The sequence below is a fragment of the Pimephales promelas genome, chromosome 9, assembly GCF_988280905.1.
Source record: "Pimephales promelas chromosome 9, fPimPro1.hap1.1, whole genome shotgun sequence".
Lineage (NCBI taxonomy): Eukaryota > Metazoa > Chordata > Actinopteri > Cypriniformes > Leuciscidae > Pimephales > Pimephales promelas.
In genome coordinates this window covers 20,817,521-20,841,667 of record NC_142777.1, presented here as the reverse complement: position 1 = coordinate 20,841,667, position 24,147 = coordinate 20,817,521, and the positions used below count along the sequence as shown (strand labels likewise).

Sequence of the window (24,147 nt, the reverse complement as noted above, 5' to 3'; positions counted from 1 at the left end):
CACTGTCATTAATGCAATACCTTCTGGCATAAAAATGCTGATGAGATATGCTCTTTCTTGTGCTGAAGTTAACCCAGCTCTTCCCACTTTATTCATTGGTGATAGTGATCTGGGCCTGTCACCCTTCACCATGCCTGAGCCATCTTCTTTTGAATACCTCGCTTTTAAGTGCAAGCCTCCTCTCTCCACAACAATATTTCTCATTTATCGGCCACCCAGACCAAACCAGTCTTTCATTCCAGAAAATGTCTAACCTTCTGACAACACTCTGTACTATGTCTGCCAATATCATAGTTCTTGGAGATATGAATATCCATGTCATCAACTCCCCCACCTGTCGTTTTGCAGCAGAATTCCTACAATTACTGGATTTTTTTAATCTAACTCGTCAATGTCCCTCACACGAGGGGACACACACTCGATCTGGTCATTACAAACTCTGACCATCTCAGCAATCTCCGGGTTTATGATCTGGGCATCTCTGACCACAAGGTCATTTTTTTTTTTGATGATTACTTCCCCAGATAGCAAACTGACATTGAATCAACGTGGAAATATGACATCGAAACAACGTTGATTTGACATTGTTTTGCTCATCGAATTAACGTTGAACCAACGTCAGACGCGTCATTCTTTCAAAACTAACGGAAAATCAACTTGAAATCAACGCGTTGTTTCAATGTTATGAAAGCAAACCAATTTTCGATTTTCATTTAGCTTTGAAGAATGCCGCGTCTGACGTTGGTTCAACGTTAATTCGATGAGCAAAATCAACGTTGTTTCAATGTCATGAGAGACGTCGTTTCCACGTTGATTCAATGTCAGTTTGCTGTCTGGGTCACCATCTGCCCTCATCAAGCCTAAGGCCGTGTGTCCACCAAAGCGTTTTTAGCCAGCTGAAAACGCTAGACGCTCTGCTGAAGATGCCGTGCTTTGGGCGCTTGAGAGCGTTTTGGCTGCGTAGCGTTTTTTTCTGAGACGTTTCGTTGCTATGATACAGAATATATGCAGCAGTTTAAATGTTGTGACAGTTGGTCGGTGTGGTTTAGTCCCACCCCTCCTCCACTGTGATTGGGCGGCTGGGTAAAATCTGACAGTGATGAGCGCTGCGTTTTATCCAAAGTTGAATATTTTTCAACTCCCAGCGACCAGTAAAAACGCTGGGCGCTCGGCGCTTCAGCGTGAAAAGAACGCTCAGCGCCTCGTCACGCTCATGGCGTTTAAAAAACGCGGCGCTCCCATTGAAAACAATTGAAAACATACGCCAGGGGCGTGGAAAAACGCTTTGGTGGACACACGGCCTAAGCACCAAATCTGCTTGAGAAATCTAAAAAAACCCATCAACTTAGATTCTTTGGCATCCGACCTTCAGCATCTTCTCTCTGTTAACTGCTCACCAGTCATGGACCCTGTGGACCTCTACAACAACACCCTCATGAGCCTCCTATATATCCACGCACCAGTAAAAACTAGAACAGTGCCCTTCTCCCGAACAGCCCCCTGGTACACCAGTGAGCTACGGAAAATGAAGGCATCTGGGTGGGCCATTAAGCGGAGATACAAAGCCACTGGTCTCACTGTCCACCAACAAGCTTTTCGGAAACACCAAAAGAAATACTCTAATTTGACTCTGTTTACACCAAAATCTGACTCTATCATCTGAATGTCTCAACAGAAATCGAGACCTCCAGTCTTCAACTGTGCAATTTTGGTGAGCTCAAATTGTAGCCTCTTTTTCCTTTGTAGTGGAGATGAGTGGTACAGAGTGGTGTCTTCTGCTGTTGTAGCCCATCCGCCTCAAGGTTGTGCATGAACATGTGGCTTCACAAATGCTTTGCTGCATACACCGGTTGTAACGGGTGGTTATTTCAGTCAAAGTTGCTCTTCTATCAGCTTGAATCAGCAGGCCCATTCTCCTCTGACCTCTAGCATCAACCAGGCATTTTCACCCACAGGACTGCCGCATACTGGATGTTTTTCCCTTTTCACACCATTCTTTGTAAACCCTAGAAATGTTTGTGCCTGAAAATCCCAGTAACTGAGCAGATTGTGAAATGGTCAGATCGGCCCATCTGGCACCAACAACCATGCCACGCTCAAGATTGCTGAAATCATCTTTCTTTCCCATTCTGACATTCAGTTTGGAGTTCAGGAGATTGTCTTAACCAGGATCATGCCCCTAAAAGCATCAAAGCAACTGCCATGTGATTGGTTGATTAGATAATTGTCTTAATTAAAATTGAACAGGTGTTCCTAATAATCCTTTATGTGAGTGTATAATGCACTATTGCCAGTGAAATAAAAGGAGTTATTTCAACCATGTTAACCTGTAATACTCAAAATGGAAGGTGTTAAGGTCTATATGCATATTTTTACACACATAAAATATGTCTGAGGACCGTGAAGGCTTTGTGCTCCACTTTAATGGACTCCGTATGTGGAATGTGCACCGGAAGCCCAGTGCTTATTTTGGTTCAGTGTGACGCATTCAAAGTATGTTTCTACTCTTCTCGCAGAGGTTTCTGTTATTGAATTATTAGCAATTCAAGAATAAGTTACAGTAGAATTCACTATTCAAAGATAACAGATCATGGTAAAATTGTGCCAAATTTCCAAGCTATTTAATATACACTTCTAAGTGCTGCCATAGACTTACAGCCAAATGATGAAGATGAAGAAGAGCAATAAGAAAACCAACATATACGACAGGTTTCTGCATGCTTCCGCACATAAACGGCCTGACAAATACAGGTGGATTTTGAATTTCTTTATTAATTGCATATTTTCAAGAGTTTCAGTTTCAAACCAACATCCAAACAAACAGCTTAGCAATACATCAAATAAAAATCAACTTAACTTCTTTGTATATAGCTTGCATGTAAAGCTGCAGTGGAGGGTTTCAGACAGAGGGGGCTCTTCTGAGGCCACTGGAACATGCTCAGTCAATTTATATTGGTCTCATGATCAGACTTAAAAATAGAAATAAAGACAAACAAACACTCAAGTCTTTTCCCTAGGGCTCAGACTGAACAATATACAAAACCCGTATTCAAGAAAATCTTTATGAAAAAAAAAAAAAATTCAGCTTTTCCAATAGTACATGCCTTCATTCACAGGGCTGCCTATGTCATTAACAAGTTCAATATCAAGGACTCGTCCGTTTACTGCATACCATTACGATTAGACAGCATTTCTGATTGCCAAAGAAGTGAAGAAAAGGGATAATTAAACCCTCATACAGGCATTATTTAAAACATTAAAGCTTTTTAATCAACTAGTAATAATTCATTCTGCATTGATCATTGTATCGAGTATATGAATGATATGGAGAGCATATCTGAGATGAAACATGCATCATGATCTGGGTAAAGCTCACCTTGTTACAGTTCTTAAAATGTGTGATATAAAAAGAATACCATTTACAAAATCAAAAATAAAGGCATGATTAGACAAGACATTTTTGCATAAGATTTTGAGAACACCTGGTTTTTAAAGTCAGTGAATATTTTCATTGGATTAAATCATAACAGTCAGTTTATGGAATGAGCTGATCTAGGAATTGCTGCTTTAGAAAATTTCACCTGGGGTCCTAAATGAAATAAAGGGAAACCAAATGCTACACAATTACAGCATCTGGGAAATGTCCAGCTGGAATTTGGGCATTTGTCCCGGGGCAATGACAAATCAGGATTTATACAGGTGCACTTCAAGGTGTATGTTGTAAAAGCTTCAGAAGTTGATAAAGGCCCAAGTCATAAATTCTGATGTCGGTCCTCCAAAATTAGGAACTTCAAGCAAAAAAGCAATTCAGGAGGGGAAAAAATAACTACGTGGAGATAAACTTTCTTCAAGCCCTGAGATATTCCTTTTTTTCTCTCCATAGACAGATGTGAAAGGCAAAAGTATGAGGATGGCCTCATTGGCAAGTGCTGCTGTGCAAAATTTTCTTCAGTTTTTTTTTTTAGTCTGTACAAGAGAGTTTATTCCATTTTGACATGGTCCAGACCAGCTTCAGCATGCAGGAAGTGCTCCGTCCTGTATGAAAGTGCTTCCTGGAAGCTGAAGGCTATTGTTATCTGGGCGAGACGGGAAGGCTGGAGAACACCCCAGAGTTCCGTGGTGACTGGAGAGTGAGGGACGGGGAAGGAGAGACCTTGCGCGGGCTGCTCAGATCACCGTTGTTAAGCTTCCAGATCAGCTCTTCATTCTCCATAGACAGACGTTTGTTCACTTTGGACTCCTTCTGGAGGGTTTCCTGCAAAACTGCCTGCTCTGTGGAAAGTTGTCTGAAACGAAACAAGTCAGCCCTCAGGTAAACTTGATTAGATTAGTCACTAGTACTGCACAAGATGAAAGAAGGGAAGGTGTCTCGGCACAAAGCTTTGCTGCAATGAAAACGCACCTTTCCTGCCATTACAAGTGCACAACTAATAATAAAAGTAATTAAATTGTCAAAGCATAGCCAGAAGCTAATTTGTGAAAATTCTCTTCTGTCCAGACCAAATGCAAATACTGTGAAACTTCAAAAGACTTAGATGAAGCGTTAGAACCTAGACAGGTGGATTGAGTAAAATCATTTCTAAAAGCCAGGCAGGAATGGTCATCGTGATTTTGCCAAGTAAGACATGTTCCTGGATCAACATATTTTTTGTCCGAAAATTTTGTCCTATCCCTAGCCCTTAACTTACCCCTACCTATAACTGATCCCTAAAATCAGAGGGAAAGGCTAGGTGAATAACACTGATGTAGAAGTACTCAACCCTTGTCGTTAACTTAAACTTGACAAACTGTAAACTTACCTCTCAAATCAACAAAAGTTTATGAAGACAATTTTGTAGTACGCTACCTAGACAAAGCAGCATGTTTGTCCATTCTGACTTTGAGGTCCTCGTTTTCCTGTTGCAGTTTCTTAAGATATTCATCCAGCTTCACATTCCTCTCCACCTAAGAATAAATCAAAGTCAAAGTGTTTCTCCAGCACAGACAGGAGCATCAGATTTATGTCATCTCTACTGTGATTAGAATGAACACAAATGAGAATTTCTCTGTCTACATGCTTTATGCAAAACAGAAAATTGAGCTCACCAGTTTGTCTATCTGCATGAGTTTCTTTTCTTGTTCATGGATCTGCTTGTTTTTGATGTCCAGCACTACTTTAAGGCTTTCAAGCTCCTGCTCCAGATAGAGAGTGTGGGAGTCCTTCTTCAACATAAAATATACGAGAGAGATCAGGGATATACACTGGCTTGCCTAAACTGGATTCAGGGACTGAATTATATTAAAATTAACAAAATATTTTGTTACATGAAGACCGCATTAAACTGTTTTATCACAGCTTACTTTTCAAGTGCATTTTATATACAGTATAGACTTAATCATTTTACTTTTGTCCCAGACCCAGGTTCTCAAATTTTGTACCTATGAAAATCAATCATACATATTTATAGAATATATGATACAAATTGAATATGACACACTACCATGTACAAATGTGGGGGTTTTGAGATTTCTAAATGTTTTTGAAAGAAGTTTCTTATGCCCACCAAGGCCGCATATGATAAAAAGCAGTAATATTAATAGTAATATAGCCTCTCACGGGGATTTCGGATGTCCCAACACCTGTGATGAGACGACTCAACGCCTGTGAAGAGACGACTCAACGCCTGTGATATGTTATGGCGCCGTTTTATTCATAAACAATATTTATATTTAATATTTATATTTAAACAATATGAATGTAAGCCAGAGGAGAACTGGCCCCCGACTGAGCCTGGGTTCTCCCAAGGTTTTTTCTCCATCCAATCTGATGGAGTTTGGTTCCTTGCCACTGTCGCCTTGCTTTTGGCTTGCTTTGAGCTTGCTCAGTTGGGATTATTTAGTGTTTAGCAATGTTGTTGATCTGTGTTGTGCTACTTTCATGTTATCAGTGTGAAGCTGCTTTGATACAATCTGTATTGTGAAAAGCGCTATATAAATAAATGTGACTTGACTTGACTTGACTTAATATTAATAGTAAAGAAGTGTTTGCTGTTTAACTATTTGTATACATTTTAAAAAGGCAATTTATTCCTGTGATGGCAAAGCTGATTTTTTTTAGCATCATCATCTCATGACCCTTCAGAAATCATTCTAATATGCTGAAGAAACATTTATTATTATTATTAATATTATCAATGCTGTGCTGCTTAGTATTCTCATGAAAACAGAAATTCTCATGATTTTTAGATCTTTTTTTAAATAGAAATATTCCGTAACATTATAAATCTCTTACTTTCAATCAATTTAATGCATCCTTGCTTAATAAAAGTACAAATTCTTTAAAAAAATAAATACATGAAGTTCATTAAAATTACACAGTACTTATTTGTGTATTTACACTGCTACAAGGACACCTTAAAATAAAGTGTAACCCAAATATCTAACTGACGCCAAACTTTTTAACACTGTAGTATATAATTGCTAAATAAAATTAAAATAAGAATCCTCCTGTGGTGTATATGCATAAACACAACTGGATTTTGTTAGAGAACAAACTAAGAATATCAAGTCCGTTTTAAGAGTATTTGCTAAATGCATCCATGTAAATGTGAAGAGTTCAGATGCAAAAGCCTCTAAGTGCCATTTGAAATTTTCTTCTAAAATGATCATTTTTATCAAGCTTGTATATTTAAGTTCAGTAATTTCACTTAAATAATCGCCATTTAAGTGAAATTACTGAACTTAAATATACAAGCTTGATAAAAATGACCATTCTAGAAGAAAATTTCAAATGGCATTTAGAGGCTTTTGCATCTAAAGTCTTCATGTACAGTAAGACCAGTTCTACCATTTCACAAGGTCAAGTGTCTATTGTTGAAGAAACACCCATATATGAACTTTGCCTCTGCTGCATTGTCACACTAATCATAGGGCAGGGTCTGGCAGCGTTATGCATGGTAGTTATCTAAATAATTATCAGAATGTTGAGAGTTCCGGAATCTTCTTAGTCCTGATTGGAAAGACCCATCTAATATTAACCTGCTATTCATTGAAAATACAATCTACTCAAAGCAGAGATGCATTACCATCAATGGCAATGGTTGAGTCGGTTTAATAACACAAATATTTGGGAGCTACACAGGGGTGTTTATGTACTGTACCTGCGTTCTCTCAGCCAGATCCATCCTTCTCTTCACCTCATCGTTCAGTTTTTCTTTGAGGCTGTTATTCTCTGTCATGAGCTCCTGAATTTGATTCTGTTTGAGGAGAAATACAACGATATGAAAATATTTGCTAAATTTCAACAGGACAAAAAAAATAAGAAAGGAAAAATAAACAGGAAACAAGAATGTTGTGGCTTTTGGAATTTTATATTTTGGTCATTGCCTTACAGATAATGTGTCTGATTCCATTAGTGTTGTGTTGAGAGTTTGCATTTCCTTTTCATGGGACTGTTTGAGTTCTGAAAAAAGTTCAGGATATATCAATGAGTGGGAGGTAAATCTTTTGGCTTTCAAAATATAAATAACAAGTGCAACATTTACACACACAGTTTAGAGAAAAAAATAAAAAACAAATCCCAAGATTATTTACCCTTGAAAGACTCCTCAAAGTGTTGTTTAAGGCTGTCCACCTCCTCTATATGGCTGACTTCCAGTTCCTTCTTCAAAGCCTCATGCTTTGATCGTAACTCTTCTATCTAGAAATAAAGTACAAGTACAAATCAAGAAAATTTGTAAAAGTCTCATGATTTATTTTAGTGTATAAATGATCAAGAAATGAAATGTCACATGTCCATGTTCACATGTCATATGCCAAAAACAAAAAGCTATGAAATGACTTTGCATAGTTATGGGAAAGTATCATGAAAATATAATTTTAAGTTTTTAGAAGACATCTAACATTAACTCCATTCCAAGAGAAAGTGTGTCATGACACTGGAGAAGTGGACAAAAAAGGCCAACTGTCCTCCACACCTGCTGTTCCATCTGAGCTTTGCACTTATCGGCCTCTTCCTGGTAGGTCTGATGAACCTTCTCCCACTCAGTGGAGTAGAAGGTCTTCAGTCTCTCCTCAAGGTCAGCGAGGTCCAAGTGGTGCTGCTCCTGGACCTTCTGCAGGACTCCATCAAAGGCCACACGCAGCTCTTCCTTCTCCTGCTCCAGACGCTCACAAGAGTAAGCCGAGCTCACTGAGAAAAAGGTCAGACCATTTGAACATTAGAAGACTGATTAAGTCATTCATTTACTAAACAAACATCAAAATCAAAGAGCACCATTCAGGATGCCTTTTTGTGGATGATATGACTGCAGCCCTCCAAAAAAAAAAAAAAAAAAACAGAGTTGGAAGACATCTATGCACCGGTTCGTGATATACAAATAAAGTTATTCTATAAGTAGACAGCAGTGGAATAACCAGAGCAAATGTTGAAAGGCCAACGCGTCCATTTGTTGACTTCAAGCCCTGCCAACACTATATGCTATGAATCATTACTCAAGTATTCTGCATTGAATCGCAGTTGTCTCTACAGTTATGGTATCTCCAGCAGTTCTGTAAATAAAGCGTCAACTGTTACTCAAAACACATCAAATTACAACTGAGGTAAAGTTTGTCGAAAGCACAACTAAAAAAAACGCTAATCCTGAGAGGCATAATGAACAGATGTTTCCTAACCCGCCACAATGCTCTCTCAATCAGAACTGTGTCACAGATGCCGTCTCTCTGAGCATTAGCTAAGTTTGCCCAACTCTTATTGGCACACAGGACTCCTGTGGTTTACACACTAAAGTGGCAAACTGAATGCAGCAGCTGCTCCCTCTCTTTGTAGTGTGCAAGTGTGCTGTTAAGTCATCCAGCTCATGAAGTAACAGGCTATTCTAGTGGGACCATTTGAGGTTGGGATTTTCTTTTCCTTAATTAAGGTACTAATATAAAATAAAAGTCAATGAAATGAATATATTCATTAGTTTATTTTTCTTAACACTCCTATCTTAATGACACATATCTCTACCTTTCATTCCAGCCAGATGATCTGACGGTAGCTGCTCGCATCTCGGCCTAGCTGATGGAATTTTTTTGCTGGATGAATGACCTTGACCCTCAAATCAACCTTGCCAAGACAGCTGATTATGGCTTCAGCCAAACCATGCTTGCTTGCTGTCTTACAGTATATGCATCATTAGGAGGATCAGGATCTTTCGATCGGAGCTGCACAACTCCTGTTCTAAGCTCTTGTTCTATTCAGACCGGACTATTGGCTCTCTTGGCAGCTCTTCCAGCATCAGTCAAACCTCTGCAACTGATCCAGATGCTGCAGCAAGAGTGGTCTTTGAAGGTAGCCCTACTTTAGATCTATGTGTCCTCCAGAAGCTTGTGTTCTGCAAGTGAACAGGGCCTTGTGGTGCCATCATCCCAAAGAGACACAAAATCACTTTCACTGACCTTTACGTGGACCGATTCCTGCTGATGGAATGACCAGTCCAACACATTTTCAAGAAACTGCTAAAGAACCATCTTTTTCGTAAACACTTTGTTTAAAAAAATAAAAAAAACAACTTGCTATGTGTACTGACTAACTGGGACTTGTCACTGCACGAGTTGCTTTTTATTGTTATCGTAATTGGTAAGTCACTTTGGATAAAATGCAATAGTTTTATTAGAGTATAAAGGTGTACAGCAATTGCCTTTTAATGTGGATATTTTTACATGTTCTAAATTATATACTAAGCTTGTATGCTATCAATCACTTATCTTGATGTTCAGTGTTTGTTCAATTGCTAGAACTGTAAATGTGCAGGTATTCAGTATTTGTACATTTAGTTCATTTAACAAATTGACAGTAAATTTGCTATTATTAAGAACTTAATTAGAGATTGGTCAAAGTTGTGAAATTGGATCTGTAAAAATAAAAATTAAACTAAATATACAAACATTTGTGTTTGAATTGATGTACTTTTTTTTTTTTTTACACAATTTCATTGTTATTTTACACAGAAAAACTATAAATTAAAATAAAATGATGGTAGATAGACTAGCATTATTATAAAATAACTGTATAAAACTCCAAATTTACAGTTTAACCTGAAAGTTAAATTTATTTTTAATGTAATTTGACATAATTTAACAATTTTTTCACAGTTTAATAAGCCATTATCAACAGTAATATACTGTAATTGAATTAATTTGACTAAAGTAAATTCTGTATTTTTACAGTTTTTGCACGTTTGTGAAATGGTTATTTGCTGTAATAATCTGTCTGGAAACTTTGCTGCCAGAGATTTACCTTTTTTTTTTTTTTTACTGTTTTTTATATTATATACAAAAAGAGATGTACAGTATCATGCTGTATGTCACATTAGTGTGTATACGTATTTTTTGTGCATTAAGCATTCAGTAATATTTGACTACTTAATGTGTATGCAAGTTTTTCATATATGTATGCATGAGGGAAGCTTGATTTAAGAGCTACAAGGTCTAAATTTTGTAGAATAAACGTGTATTTTTATTTTTTTTTAGCTCATTTCATCTGTTTACTGATGCATCAGTAGGCGTTTCTTTACTTTATTATCAAAAGGTCAAGAGCAGCATGTCAGCAAAATGAATTACTTAAATGAGTCACAACAAGAACGGCTGTTGTTCTCCAGGGAGAAACTTGGGTCATATCCCTTACTGGCACTGCAACCTAATCATCTGTGTTCTAAGATGAAAACCACACAGATTCATTTTTTTTTTTTTAAGAGAGTCTTAAAATGGGTTACAATCAGAATCGTTATTAAGTTTCTTTTAAGGGTTAAATGAGAACAGTATCTAATGACTCTATACAAGGGACAGATCTAAACCATAATCAGATCCATCCAGAGAAGATGAACCAGACCTAGAGCTCACTAATGGCTTGATGTATTTCATGAATCTTCAGTGTAATTCTATTATAGGTTATATTTATGATGCAGAGCAAGGCTGAAGGCCTATAAATAATCCAAATAATGCAAACAAGAGGAATAACAGATAGTTTATAGGAGGTAGGAGGATTATGCCTTTCCCCCCACCGAATTTATATTTATTTATTTGCCCTAAATAATAATAAATCATGTGACATTGTCTGGACATGCTTATCTTAAAAATAATGTTTATTATTTTAATAATAGTTAATATAAAAACATAAGGCTATTGTAGCAGAAGTTATACTACACAGTGAAGTCAATCAATCACATGCCAAATGGCAAGCTAAATTAATAAGACAGTTCTAGCAGGATTTGTGTGCAGACAGCAGTCGCTTTACTGGCAGAGAGCAGTTGTCCTGTGTTAAAAGACACTTTTGTTTTATAAGGGAATTCTGGGTGTATGCCAAAAAGTATGGCACTGACATCACTCGCGTCATACGGGGCGAAGGCTGGAATGAATAGTTGAGGCTGTGGGTAAATGACTAAATTTAGCAGATATTCCTGCAGCTATATTGTGACTTCAGAAGGTGGTCTGAAGAATTCTTACGGGGTCTTAAACATGGTCAGAAGCACTGGAATGTGCTAATATTCCCAAGCAGTGATTATAACAGTAAAGAAAGATCATGTGCAGGACTTAAATGTTTGCAAAGTGACAGAAAAAAAAGCTTCTGATTCGTAAAAAAATACTTTAATCCCATAGAGCTGATGCTGTATATTATCAGTCAAAAAAAAAAAAAAAGAAAAAAAAAATCTCATATCACTCCCTTGTACATGCTCAGTTTTCAGGTGGTAATATGAGCTGTGAAATCAATGCATCAGACGTCTCTCAGGGGAGAACACTGGCCTGCACCAAACTGCACTGGCCTGTTACTTGCCCATTAGACTGTGAGGGACATCAGTCTTGACCGACCTTATTGGTATGACCTTCACATACCAGAACGGCTTTCTGGAGATGTGTCTCCTAAATGTGACTCTTATGAGAGGGAAGAGTCCTTTCAACAGGACCAATAAAATGAACAGACCATCCTCCTCATCTAAAACCACATGGTAGTTCATGTACTAGCAAGCATGCTTAGTAGTTGGTAAATTTAAACACACTACCAGTCAAAAGCTTTGACACAATATATATATAATTTTGGATTTTCGACGATAACAAAAAACATAATTTTAAAATAATTGATGATAAGCTAAAGCAGCCAACAAGCCCCTAACATACACTACTACTGTTCAAAAGTTCAGGATTTCTTTGTAATGTTTTAGGAAAACGTATGTTATTCACCAAAGGCTGCATTTATTTGATAAAATACAGTAAAGCAGTAACATTGTGAAATATCATCAAAAAAGGTATGTTTTCATTTTTAAAATGTATTTTATTCATTGAATGGCATGAGTTTTCAGCATCATTACTCCAGTCCTCAGTGTCACATGATCCTTCAGAAATCATTCTAATATGCTGATTTATTGCTTCAAAAAAAAAAGTTCTAATCATCTAATTATCTAAGTATCAATGGTGAAAACAGTTGTACTGCTTTACTAATTTTTGTGGAAAGCATGATATATATTTTTTCCAGGATTATTTTTTTTTGATGAATAGAAAGTTCAAAAGAACAGTGTTATTGCTGAATAAAAGTATTATTTAAAAAAAAAATTTAACTGACCCATAGTTTTGGAATGGTAGTACATACTAACTAATAGGATTTAAGTACCCCAGAATGCACTACATGAATTTGGAGGAAAATACTCGATTGTGTAGAGCTAAAACGAAACTTTTGACAGATGCAGGCTATCAACACTGAAGCTCGAGAGGTCATGGTAGTTTGCATGTTACAGCAATAAAACAAACAAACAAACAAAAAAAACACACCTACCGTTCATCACCGATTACCACTCGTGACCAGCAAACCAAATATTAAATTAATTACAAACAGCGACATTTTGGCAGCTCTCTCCATTCTTTCCGCAGATAGTGAAAGCCAAGCACTCTTCAATGACTCACACACACTTACCCAGCTCCTCACGTAAAGTGACCAGCTCCTGAGACAGCTCCCTGTGCCGCTTCATCACCTCCTCATGCTGCGGGAAAACACAAGAAAAATCAGAGCATCATTTCTCATTGCGTTGCATGCCCACATCACCCAAATTACACAAGAAACACAATCTGCCAAAAAGTATGTTGTCATGGAGTAAGGCAATGCCAAGTGCAATTTAATGTCATGATGAATGAACAACTCTGGAATTCATTTTGCAGACATGAATCAGACTGTTCTTCTGAAGGGTGTCTGTCAATCACAGGACAGGATTTTAACATGGCATAAATGATTGCTAGTTTGAAAATGCTTTGCTAATATAAACAGTGTTCAAAAAGGCTATCCTCTAACAAATTCAGTCATGAATTCAGAAAAGTCATGAAAGATATTTGCACAGGCATGCCAGAATCCCACAGGATAGTGGTTTACACTCCACTGACAGCTCTGTAAGCATCTAATTTAAAAAAAAAAAAAAAAAACTAACATATGAATGACAACACCAATGTAGAGCAATAAAATCAGCAGTGTCTCTCTCTCTCTCTGTGGAGGACAGTCAGCGCCACAGCTGCAGTGTTGTCAGCCTCCTCAACCAACACAAAGACGCTTCAAAAACCGCGTGCTGCCGTTCTGACATGCCCCTTCCCCCAGAGATCAATGCCAGAGTGACATTTACACAACAGTTATGAACTCATTAGCATTCATAACATATTCATTAGGATAAAGCAAACTCAAATTTAAGAATGCCTCATAAACTAAATACACAAGCCCATCTCACTGAAATGACATGCTTTGTATAGGCATCCACAGCAATCCCATTTCAAATGCCAATCTATCCTGTCCTGTACCCTGCAGAGAGGATAATGTCTTTACCCTGTGTCCAGCGCAGGGAGTGTTAAGGCACACTTTGCTGCCGGAGCAGCCCATAGTCCCGTCTCTGTGACTTCAGTCCAGAATGCAGGAATATAGCAACCCAGACGCATGAACCTCTGCCACCTCTCCCTCCTGTCTGCCGTCTCGCTCTACATCGGAGAGACTAGTGGAATAAGCTCATTGGCTCTCACCTCCTCCAACCACTTGCCTTCATCAGTGGTGAAAGGATACCGTAATATATCTAAAGGAAGGGCAACAGAGGGAGGCGGCTGTATTGTGCTTGGGAGAAAGCTACATAAATGCTGTACTTTAGGACACCCACAGCAAGTAGAGGAAAGAGAGCAGAAAAAAAATGACATGTCTGACAGTTGGTTGACTGAGTGGCACTTAATGAAATGGTGCATGTTACAGGAAAAGTGTGCAGTGACTTTCCCACAGGACACGAGGGCTGAGGAGAACTGCTATCTTTTTCTTGCTTTCCTTTCAGCACCCCCCAGAATTTGCAGACTGAAATTGGTATAGGTTATAATTTCACAAACATACACGTCACTTATTAAATGTTAAAAACTGCACAATACACTTGTCATGGATGTCACTTTAAAGTTGACACTAATGAAAACATGTCAGAATAACCTTTAGTGTCAAATTACATATGGAGTAGACCCTGATCCAAACCAACCTAAAAGTAGTTAGTAGTTATTGCAAGCCAAATCCAAGTCTATATAGGCTACTTAAGAAAAATACAATACATTATTATTAATAATAAATTTAAAAAAAAATGTCTGTCTGCAGTAGAAATTCTACAGATTCTTGTGTATTCTTATTACCGGTATTATAAAAAAAATCCCTAAGTTAATTTTATTAGTATTATCATTGCTGTTATTTTATGCAGTAGAACAATTACAACATCACTATTATTTTTTTATTGAAATGGAAAAAAAAAACATTTCAGTAAGTCAAAATATTAAACATTTTTGTAAAGCAATGCTAATAGACTCACTGCTGTATATATACAGTAAATCACACTTGTCATCACAACATTAACTTAACTGGGAAATTATTAAAAACACAATTTATCATCATAAACTACATTAATGAATGATACTGCTTCAGGGAAAGCATGTGTGGCTTCTTGTAGTGAAATTATGGCAATCTACGCGATGTGCTGACAGCTCATTGCAAACAAAAGATATGAAGCAGCTCCCTAAGCATCCCAGCATGCTTCTGACCATATCAAGGCAGCAGCTGGTACATTCTCACACAGACATGCCACAAGACCAGACGCTGATTATAAAGCTTAACAGATTCCTATGGAACAACACCTTCCCTTAACATACTGTACTATAGCCTACTCTCCTTCAAGCTCTACAAATCTGAGTTTTCATGAGATGTTGAAGATTTCAGATTCATTCCTCTGTTTTTTAATCTAGAAAATGTAACTCTCAAATGAGCACATGCTGAAAGCTATACCTCATACTTGTAAGTTTAAAGCATTGAACACGGACCATCTACATGAAAGACTCATGCTTTAATTGAACTAAACAGCTAAATGTTGTTCTCTCTTCTATAATTTGTTCTGTAAAGTTTAGACAGTGCCCCTTCAAACTAAAGGAAAACAAAAGTAAAATAAAAGTGAGGGAAAACCAGGAACAACAAATTTTACACTCAATTCCAGTTGGAGTATATGCCCTTTTGAAAATAAAATGCACAAAAAGGTTGAAAGGACTTTTAAGGTATAGAATTAGCCGAATGTTTAATTGTTGTGTGCCTGAATGTCAAATCTTAAGCTATTGAAACTGTTTTTCCTCTAATTTTCAGTGGCAAAAAAACAAAAAAAAAACACCTTGGACTATAAAAATGTGAACCAAGGACCTTAAAAGAGTAAATTAAGTCGTGTCCAATATCTATAGATCAAAACACATGCAGTATTTAATTTCTTTAGTGTTTTAAAAATAAACACCCCTATTTATGGACTGATTGTATAAGTGCCACAGCTTAATTATGGTAGTGCCTTTTAGTTAAAGTTGGTATTGGTCCAGATTCTGCAGGATCAGCCAACATGCACTCCAGACTATAACCTGTCAGCTTCAGCTCAAACAAACTGCACTTCTTCCCTTCTTTGTGCAGCAGATAAACTGTGACGTTTTTTTTTCTTTTTTTTCTTACTGTTCATTTTAAACATGTATATCCAACCAGCCTTCATATTGCCTCAATACCTTTAACCTTAAGTTCAAAATACCGAACTTGTCCTTTAACATTCATCTTGCCATTTTATTAAGGACAATTCTAAAATGAATATGCTCTAATCGGTTCAGAGTCAGTGCATACGTCTATGATGGGTTGAAAGTGAACTGTAATATAATATAATATAATATATATATATATATATATATATATATATATATACACACTACCTGATACACAACATTACCTGACTTTAAACACATTCAACAGGACTATACAAACTAATACAATCAGTATTGGTCTGTCAGATCATAACTTGATATCTAGATATCTATCCCTAACCCAAGAAATCTGACCTTAACTTGACAACTGATCACCACAACTGCCTAAAGTCAACAACCTTATGTATTATTCATGTCTGCTGTATAGCAATATAATCTCATAATACTCACCCCAGCATATAGATGATTTATGACCACAGCAAATGCCTCGCATCTGCGGTTGTTGGATCGAAGTGTGTTCTCCAGATGTTGGATGGTCTGGTTCTTCTTCTCACACAAGGCCTTGTAGTACTCCACATTTCTGGACTTACTCTCTGGAGGTACCAGATCCGGTTGTCCATTTGTTGTGGGCTGCTGCTTGCGGGAACTTGTCCTTGACTTGCTCTTGTCAACTGTAAGAGAACATGCATTTAGTGCTGTGACATTATTCAGCATTTCCGTCAAGGTGCTCCTCTAGGTTCATACACCTTAGACCCAACGATCATAGATGTTGTCTGTTCATTTATAATCCCAGAGGTGATCACAGCAGATAGGACCGGCTATCCACCAAATGCAACCCTGAATGGAATAACAGCTCACCCCATCACCAAATAATATCTTCTCATCAGAGGCCTCTTATTTTAGCAGGGCTATGTTACTTTGGTTTTCATTTACATCATCACATAAAAATAACACCAGGACATAATCAGAGCACAAATCCCTCAAAGTGGCCTCTACTAGAGGAAGGGTACCTGAAGTTAGCGGCCAACTTGGCACTATATGCATACAGCTTTAAAGCCCTTGTGAAGTCACATGTAGTTTTTTATAAGAAACATTAACCTATGCCAACAACTAAAGTGTTCATGTTGTTAATCCAGTTTGTCCTAGCTGAGTAATTACATAACAGCTCAGTGTTAGCGGCCTCAGACATTTCTGACATACCAGCTTTAATAAGGCAAGGGTGGGCCCACGAACTTTATGAGGCCTTTCTCCTCTAATATAACTTCAGTGGCAACTGATTTACAGCTCCAAGTTTAGTTACATATGCAAATTTGTCTAATATATTCTTTAAATATGCACATATTTATATTTTTCAATTGTATTACATAATGAATCATATATACATAAGGAAAACACCAAATATGTGTTTTTTTTAATTCATTTTTTTTTTTTACAAAAATACACTTTGAAACAATTTCAGTGGGAAAACACTATTAGCAGTGAATCATTATTTTAACACACACACACACCACTATAAAAGACAAGCCTTATACACATACATTTTTAATTGTGCAACTAACTAGCTCCTAAATTAATGAAAGCTGGGATGCACAATAGTCCTTTTTTAAGACAGCATTTCAAGTCACAAAATGTGCATTGTTTAACACTATTAGGAAACAGACCAGATGGGTCCTTTGAGAAACTACTTAGGAATAAGGTTGGAAACATTGATCAATTTGCAAGCCAACCACCTTAGGAACGTGATCCAAATGTCAATAAACAACTTCCAACAGCCATTGTCTAGAATGCTAAAATTGACTGCTGATCAGATCTTTGACTATAGATTCAGAATGCATACAGTATATATGAATGTTCTTCCTATCTAGCATCCTGTTACACCTTCAGGACAAAGTCGCAAAACTGCTCCAGGTCTGTTAGTTCACTGTACCCACCCATAAAATAAATAGAGCTGTTGAGTTTAATCAAATGGATTGGAGGAACTGAAAACATCACAGTCCTAATTAAAAAGAAACCTGTACTAGCTAATACAATTTAACCCAGACAGGCTTTTCAGATACTGGAACATATTTAAGTAAAATAATTAAAAAAAACTAGGAAAAACATAAATTGGGAATCAATAACCTACATAGAAGTCAGAATAAAGATTACTTTTGTCTTACGGATGTGATTATAGTGGTCCTAGTTTGTTAACATGATATTCTCTTAAAAATTAGAAAAGCATTTTTAAAAAGGCAAAAAATATAGGTCATCAGCTTGGTGTGGCACACAGAAACATGTTAGCCAACACTTTAGAAATGCAGTATAATTCAAACCATAAGGTGTCATTGCTAGGTAAACATCTGTGTGGCTCCCTCTGCTGGTCAACTCCTGTTAAGAGCAAACTGCAGGTGTATGAAAGTGCAAGCACTGAATGTTAAAACTAAATTGAATAAACCAAGTTATGCAGCTTAAAGCACAACACCCCTCACTTCACCCCACAACTGTATCAAATCAATCCACCCTGCAACCTTGTATACTTTGAAACACTCAACTAGCTCCTTAAAACTTGAACTAATTTCAGGCTAGCCAATGTTCACTGACAGAGAGTGTACCAATATTAAAGATACCAAGTCACAGTAAAGGTCAGAGGTATGGAGAACAGACTCAATTTCAGAATCGAACAGTATCAAGTTCTCAATTTAGTCTCTTACTGTTGTACGTCCATCCGCAGTCACCAGAGGCCTCTGTGGTTACAGACAGACGATGGGTTTTCATGTTTTATGGGGACATTCCATAGAGGCAAAGATTTTTATACTGTGCAAACTGTATATTCTAACCCTACCGATCACAGAAAACGTTCTGCACTTTTACTTAAAAAAAATATCTCTTAGTATGATTTATTAACAGTTTTCCTCATGGGAACCAAAAAATGTCCTCACAATGACAAGGATTTTTTGGATATTTTTGAGGGGACATTCTGTTGTCATAGAATTTACTAGGACCAAAAATGCTTCGTTGATGCTAGAGGTCAGAGGAGAATGGGCCGACTGATTCAAGCTGATAGAGGAGCAACTTTGACTGAAATAACCACTCGTTACAACCGAGGTATGCAGCAAAGCATTTGTGAAGACACAACACGCACAACCTTGAGGCGTATGGGCTACAACAGCAGAAGACCCCACTCGGTACCACGCATTTATTTATTTTTATCCAGCATTATCGTGTGGTGTAATGCAGAGCACAAGAGAACAACAGAGTTTGAACCGCCTCTCAATCGTCCAATTTCAAAACGGTTTTCACAGGATGAATTTTGAGATTGTAAGCTTTCGAATGATACCTAATCTATGATGATTAGTAAAATATGTGATATGAAAAAAAGGCAATAAATAAAGAGTGCCAGTCGTCCCGCTAACAGGATGTGACAGTGAATTAAACCGTTTTTTTTTTTCTCAAAATAACGTTTCTGAAAATCATAGCGATCAGCCAACTTCAGATAACCACAACTTTTGTTACAGAAAAACGATAAAAGAAATAAAAACAGATTTGGAAAGGGACTTGAACCCAGCTTGAACCCAGCTTTAATATTTCTCAAAACCTGTCATGTCAAATTTCACCATATGGTGGGTTTTCCCAGAGCGCATCAAATTTATTCTCTCTTAATTCAACCATATGCAAAGCAAGCTGGGAACTAACAAGCACCGCCCAGTTTCAATTAATGCAACACAAATCAATCATGTAATCAAACACAAGCGGATTAAGAAAACTTAAATGCTACATATATTTAAGAAGATTAAACACAATCAAATTAAGTTTGGGCAAAATGGCAGTTGGCTCACACTATACTGCCACCCTCTGGATGTAAGAATTTTCTTACTTAACATAAATGCTTTGAATTTAGGCAATGCTTTAGGATTTTGTACTGTTATGTTGAGATGTAATTACATGGACCATGATAGAAAAAAATATTTCAAGTCAAAAAACACAATTATAAGTAAACTAAATATAAATATTTTATGTAAAGTACACAACCTTCCTCATTCATTACAGAAAATGAATTTTCTCAAACTTCAACCATACTGCATTTCATTTTTTGAGTGCAGTATTAGTATGGTGTTCCTAGTAATCCTTTAGGTGAGTGTATAATGTTTTACTACGTGTTCGTTTGCTATACAAAAATAGCAGTAAGCTAGATCAACATTAGAATAACATACTGACATTTTATCATGTTGAGCTAATGTTATATAACATTGATTTGTTTTATGTACATTTGCTCACGTCTAATAAAGCTGTCAAGTCGTGACTCTCTGTCAAGTCCAAGTTAGTTGTAGACGCAGAGCTCTCGGCATCTCAAAAATGCCTATGCTGATATTGATCCTCATTTTAGTTCCCCTTGTTTGTCCCAAAGTCTGCTTGCCATGGTCTATGTTTGAAAGAAATAAGAACTGTGTGCCGATAAACGTTGTAGTTGTCCACGTCTGTCGCCATAGTTACGTCATGGCTATGGCAACATGAATGGAAACCGAGGATAGCGCGTTTTTTCTGGGACAGACACTTAATTAAAATTGGAATTTCTCTGAAATAAACAAATCTTTGGAGACTTTTGGGATATTAAGTACACAACTGCAGGAAATATAATCACTCTGTGCAAGCGATTTTTGTATATTTTATTACAAAATTCTTACATATTATACCTTTAAATTAGTGAAACGACAAACTAATAATATGGACTTATTTTTGGAGAGATATTTCAATTGGTGAAACCTTACCCAAATATTTATTGAGATTAAATATAGTCCTCTCTGATGTTACGAACATGGAATAAATAGTAGTTTCCTTATTTGTAATAGTCCTTATTTGGCCAGTCACTATAAAAAGAATAGTTTCTGCCACAGACATCTGCATCTATTCGGTGGGAATTTAGCTTGTCAAATGTTTACGAGTTTACATTCAACCTACAGTCTGCAGCCCAAAATAACCTGTGAGCATTTAAAACAGGGAAATTAGGTTTCTAGAATTTTGAACCAACTCACTTGAAAGGATGAATAAGGTAAAAATTAACTTACTGAATCTACAGACTTGGTAGGTGATCACCAAAACCAAAATCGTGGTACAAATAAACATGTTGTTTGCAAAAACAATCCCAGGCTCTATATGTGGTTAGCAAGAAAATGCCTACTGGCCATGTACAAATATCAAATACTCTTTGGCAGAGAGAGACAGTCTAAAGATAGAATCAACACCACATGAGCCAAGACAGCACCTTGAGAGCTACACTACACAGAATCACTGTGCAGAAGGAAAAGCCCCATCAACAGAACATTTTCTGAAGGAACAGACCTGCCTGAAACACCACAGTGCTCTTGCATCCTGACAGCAGCTGGAGGTTCCTGAGCAATCCCTTCGCAGTCAGCCTTACATGGATGTTGGACAGAGAGAATTTGGGGGAGAAAAACATCTTGCCGGAAAACAAAAATGCAAAGAGAAGAACTCTTTATAAGAAAAACAGTCTCAATGTGCACATGATGCTAGAGCAAAAAAATATATCTGCCAAACAAACGGCAAAGAACGTGAAGGGAGGGGGAAGAAAAGATCGGTCTCCCCGTCACACTTTAGCAGCCAAAATTAAAGAGGGGTAAGAGCCCCCGAGACAAATGAGGCAGAACAGAAAGCATTAATCCACTGTTTCGAGCTCTCATCCTGATGCTCAGCATCTCTCGGTCTCCGCTGAGTGCGAAGGAGGTGCAGGATGCTGGGTGAACGGAAGGAAGGAGAGAGGGAAGGGAGGAGTAAACAGCAGAGCAGGAGTGGGTGGGTGGGCGGGCAAGCTCTCGCTGGCTTTCTCCTTCATTCACACATGGGGGAGGGTTAAAAATGGCGGGAGAGAAAGTAACTTGAATCAAGCTTACAGCAAGATGTTTGACAAGAAATACACCTTGTAAGCTTAACAAGGCTTACAGCTAGATGTTTGACAAGAAATGCCCCTAATCCAGAAAAGTAGTTAAAGAACTTAAGTTTTTTTTAAAGAAGAGCAGTTTTTTACTACAACAACAATAATAATAATATATAACAAAAAAGGAGGTTATTTGTCCCGAGGTGTAAATTCCATTCAAATCTCCATAATAAGAGCCTTAACAAGGCAATGGAATAGATTTCTTTGTGGTCACAAACAGAACAGTGCCAAGCAACCACAGAAACTGTCTAACACAAGCCTTTGATGCCAGCAAGAATTGAAAAAGCAGTGTGCAACCCACAGAAGACATAAAATTATGTTTGAGATGCAATTATGTTTACGAGGGGCTGACGGCAGCAGACAATGCAAGTCTGCTCAGCTCAGGGTAGTCCAAATACTAGAGGCTGGAGTATAAAGTTGAATACAATTTATATGAACTTAAATATGTCATATTACAAATTCTAGAAAATACAGAGGGGTCCAAAAGTCTGAGAATAACAAGTGAAAAGGTTCTAGGTTGCATCCTTAAAATAATAATTAAAATAAATATTACAAATTAAATTACCAGCATAATTTCAGGGAAAGGCAATTTTTTCTAGATTCAAAATTAGAAAGAAATAATAATAATATAATTGTATTACATGCCTACATAAACAAGGATGCAGTTTAAACATTTATTTGTGTATGTTAAGTAAAATAAATAAAAAACCTGACTAGTGTGTTGCCTGAATCACTTTTCAATATAATGTATTTCTATTGGGTAAAATTAATTCAAAGTTATTCTGTCCATATGTGAAGGATAACACGATTTATTGTAAACTTCCTTTGGAACTAAACAGATCCTTATAGATTAATGTAATGGCAGGGTCCAGTCTTACTGATATTTGAGGCAGTTGGCTTGCCAAAAAAGGTAATTTCTGATATCACTTAATTTCATGCACACACCCAAAACTTAAACCCTGAAAGGAATGCAATGTCCATTCTTAATTACAGTACTTAAGGATAGTAAGAAAGCACACATTACATGTGCCAGGTTGTGAAAGGCTGACTGAGACAAGACAGAGTGACAAATATTCCTGCATTGCTGAAAGGGTGTTTCAAAGAGAAAACCAACTGACATTCTGCTCACAGATCAGATACAATGTGCAGTATATGAACGGTATTTATTTCAATTAGAGAAGGAATATATCAGAAACCTAAAATAAAATGTATGAAATGAACATTTGAAATCATAACTCTGGTCTTTAGAGACCCAAGACGTTATTCACTACCCTCCTCCTCATTCATTTTTTTTTTTTAAAGTTAGACATCAACCTTCTTAGTATTCCTCAATCAATCCACTATAAACAATATAACAAGAAAAGACATATATATACAAGAATGGCCATTACTTTTTTTGTAAAAAATGCATAGGGTCTCCAACAACACGAGGTGTGTAACAGTGCAAGTATATTTTTCTGCACAATAATAATTGAATTTTTGATGACTGCATAAGTGCAATTCATCTTTATTGATCACAAGATGTCAATGTCTGATACACAAGGATGAAGTGACGTTTCACTCATAAGCCCCTTTCACACAGAGATTCCAGAAAATACATGGATAATGTGTCCTGGTATCGTTTAATTTTGGTTCATTCACACTGCCAGTGATTTTCCAGAATCTGTGAGTACGTTCACACACATCCTGAAAAGATCCCATAAAGACACATCAGGATGTGTCCACAAAGCTAGAGAATGATCTCAACTTCAGGCGCTCCCTTCATTCCAGTTTGCAGCAATTTTTCAATTCTTTCTTTGTCAAACTACAAAAGATAACAAAATATGCTTTATTTTATTCTTCTGTAATAATTACTCTAATATGAGGAGAGTTTTATATTATCGTGACAGGTAGAGATCCATCCGGGTTAGATATACTGTAGATCTGGGTCGCTAAAGATCCGAACATGTAATAATGATTGGTGAAACATTCATGCATTTAAGAGTTAAAAAAAAATCTAAATTGATATCTAATTTAATTGTTGTTTATTGATTAATTACTTATTTCAAATGTTCCTATGTTCTTTTCTTCCATCCCATGAACTGCAGATGAAATTGAGTTCTATATCCAACCCCTATATCCAAAAATTGAGTTCTATATCCAACCCCGTAAGACCTTCGTTCGTCTTCGGAACACAAATGAAGATATTTTTGATTAAATTTGAGAGCTGTATAACT

At 37.0% G+C, this 24,147-nt stretch overlaps 1 protein-coding gene across 6 annotated transcripts in view; it reads right to left on the bottom strand.

Moving 5' to 3' along the window:
- Window positions 1–2,752: 2,752 nt before the first annotated feature.
- Window positions 2,753–24,147, bottom strand: part of mtus1a (microtubule associated tumor suppressor 1a) — a 33,503-nt gene continuing 12,108 nt past the window's right edge. For 4 of the 6 annotated variants that reach the window (XM_039665639.2, XM_089134840.1, XM_039665637.2 and 1 more), the window contains exons 7-15: window positions 16,453–16,673; window positions 12,926–12,992; window positions 7,956–8,170; window positions 7,573–7,678; window positions 7,371–7,441; window positions 7,140–7,235; window positions 5,086–5,202; window positions 4,847–4,944; window positions 2,753–4,286 (exon numbers count right to left, since the gene is read on the bottom strand). In XM_039665639.2, coding sequence (XP_039521573.2) covers window positions 4,073–4,286; window positions 4,847–4,944; window positions 5,086–5,202; window positions 7,140–7,235; window positions 7,371–7,441; window positions 7,573–7,678; window positions 7,956–8,170; window positions 12,926–12,992; window positions 16,453–16,673 — 1,205 coding nt within the window. In that variant the 3' untranslated portion in view covers window positions 2,753–4,072. Of the gene's footprint in view, window positions 4,287–4,846; window positions 4,945–5,085; window positions 5,203–7,139; window positions 7,236–7,370; window positions 7,442–7,572; window positions 7,679–7,955; window positions 8,171–12,925; window positions 12,993–16,452; window positions 16,674–21,318; window positions 21,747–24,147 lie in introns of those variants that run through there. The other 2 variants (XM_039665643.2, XM_089134839.1) reach the window with 2 other exon arrangements.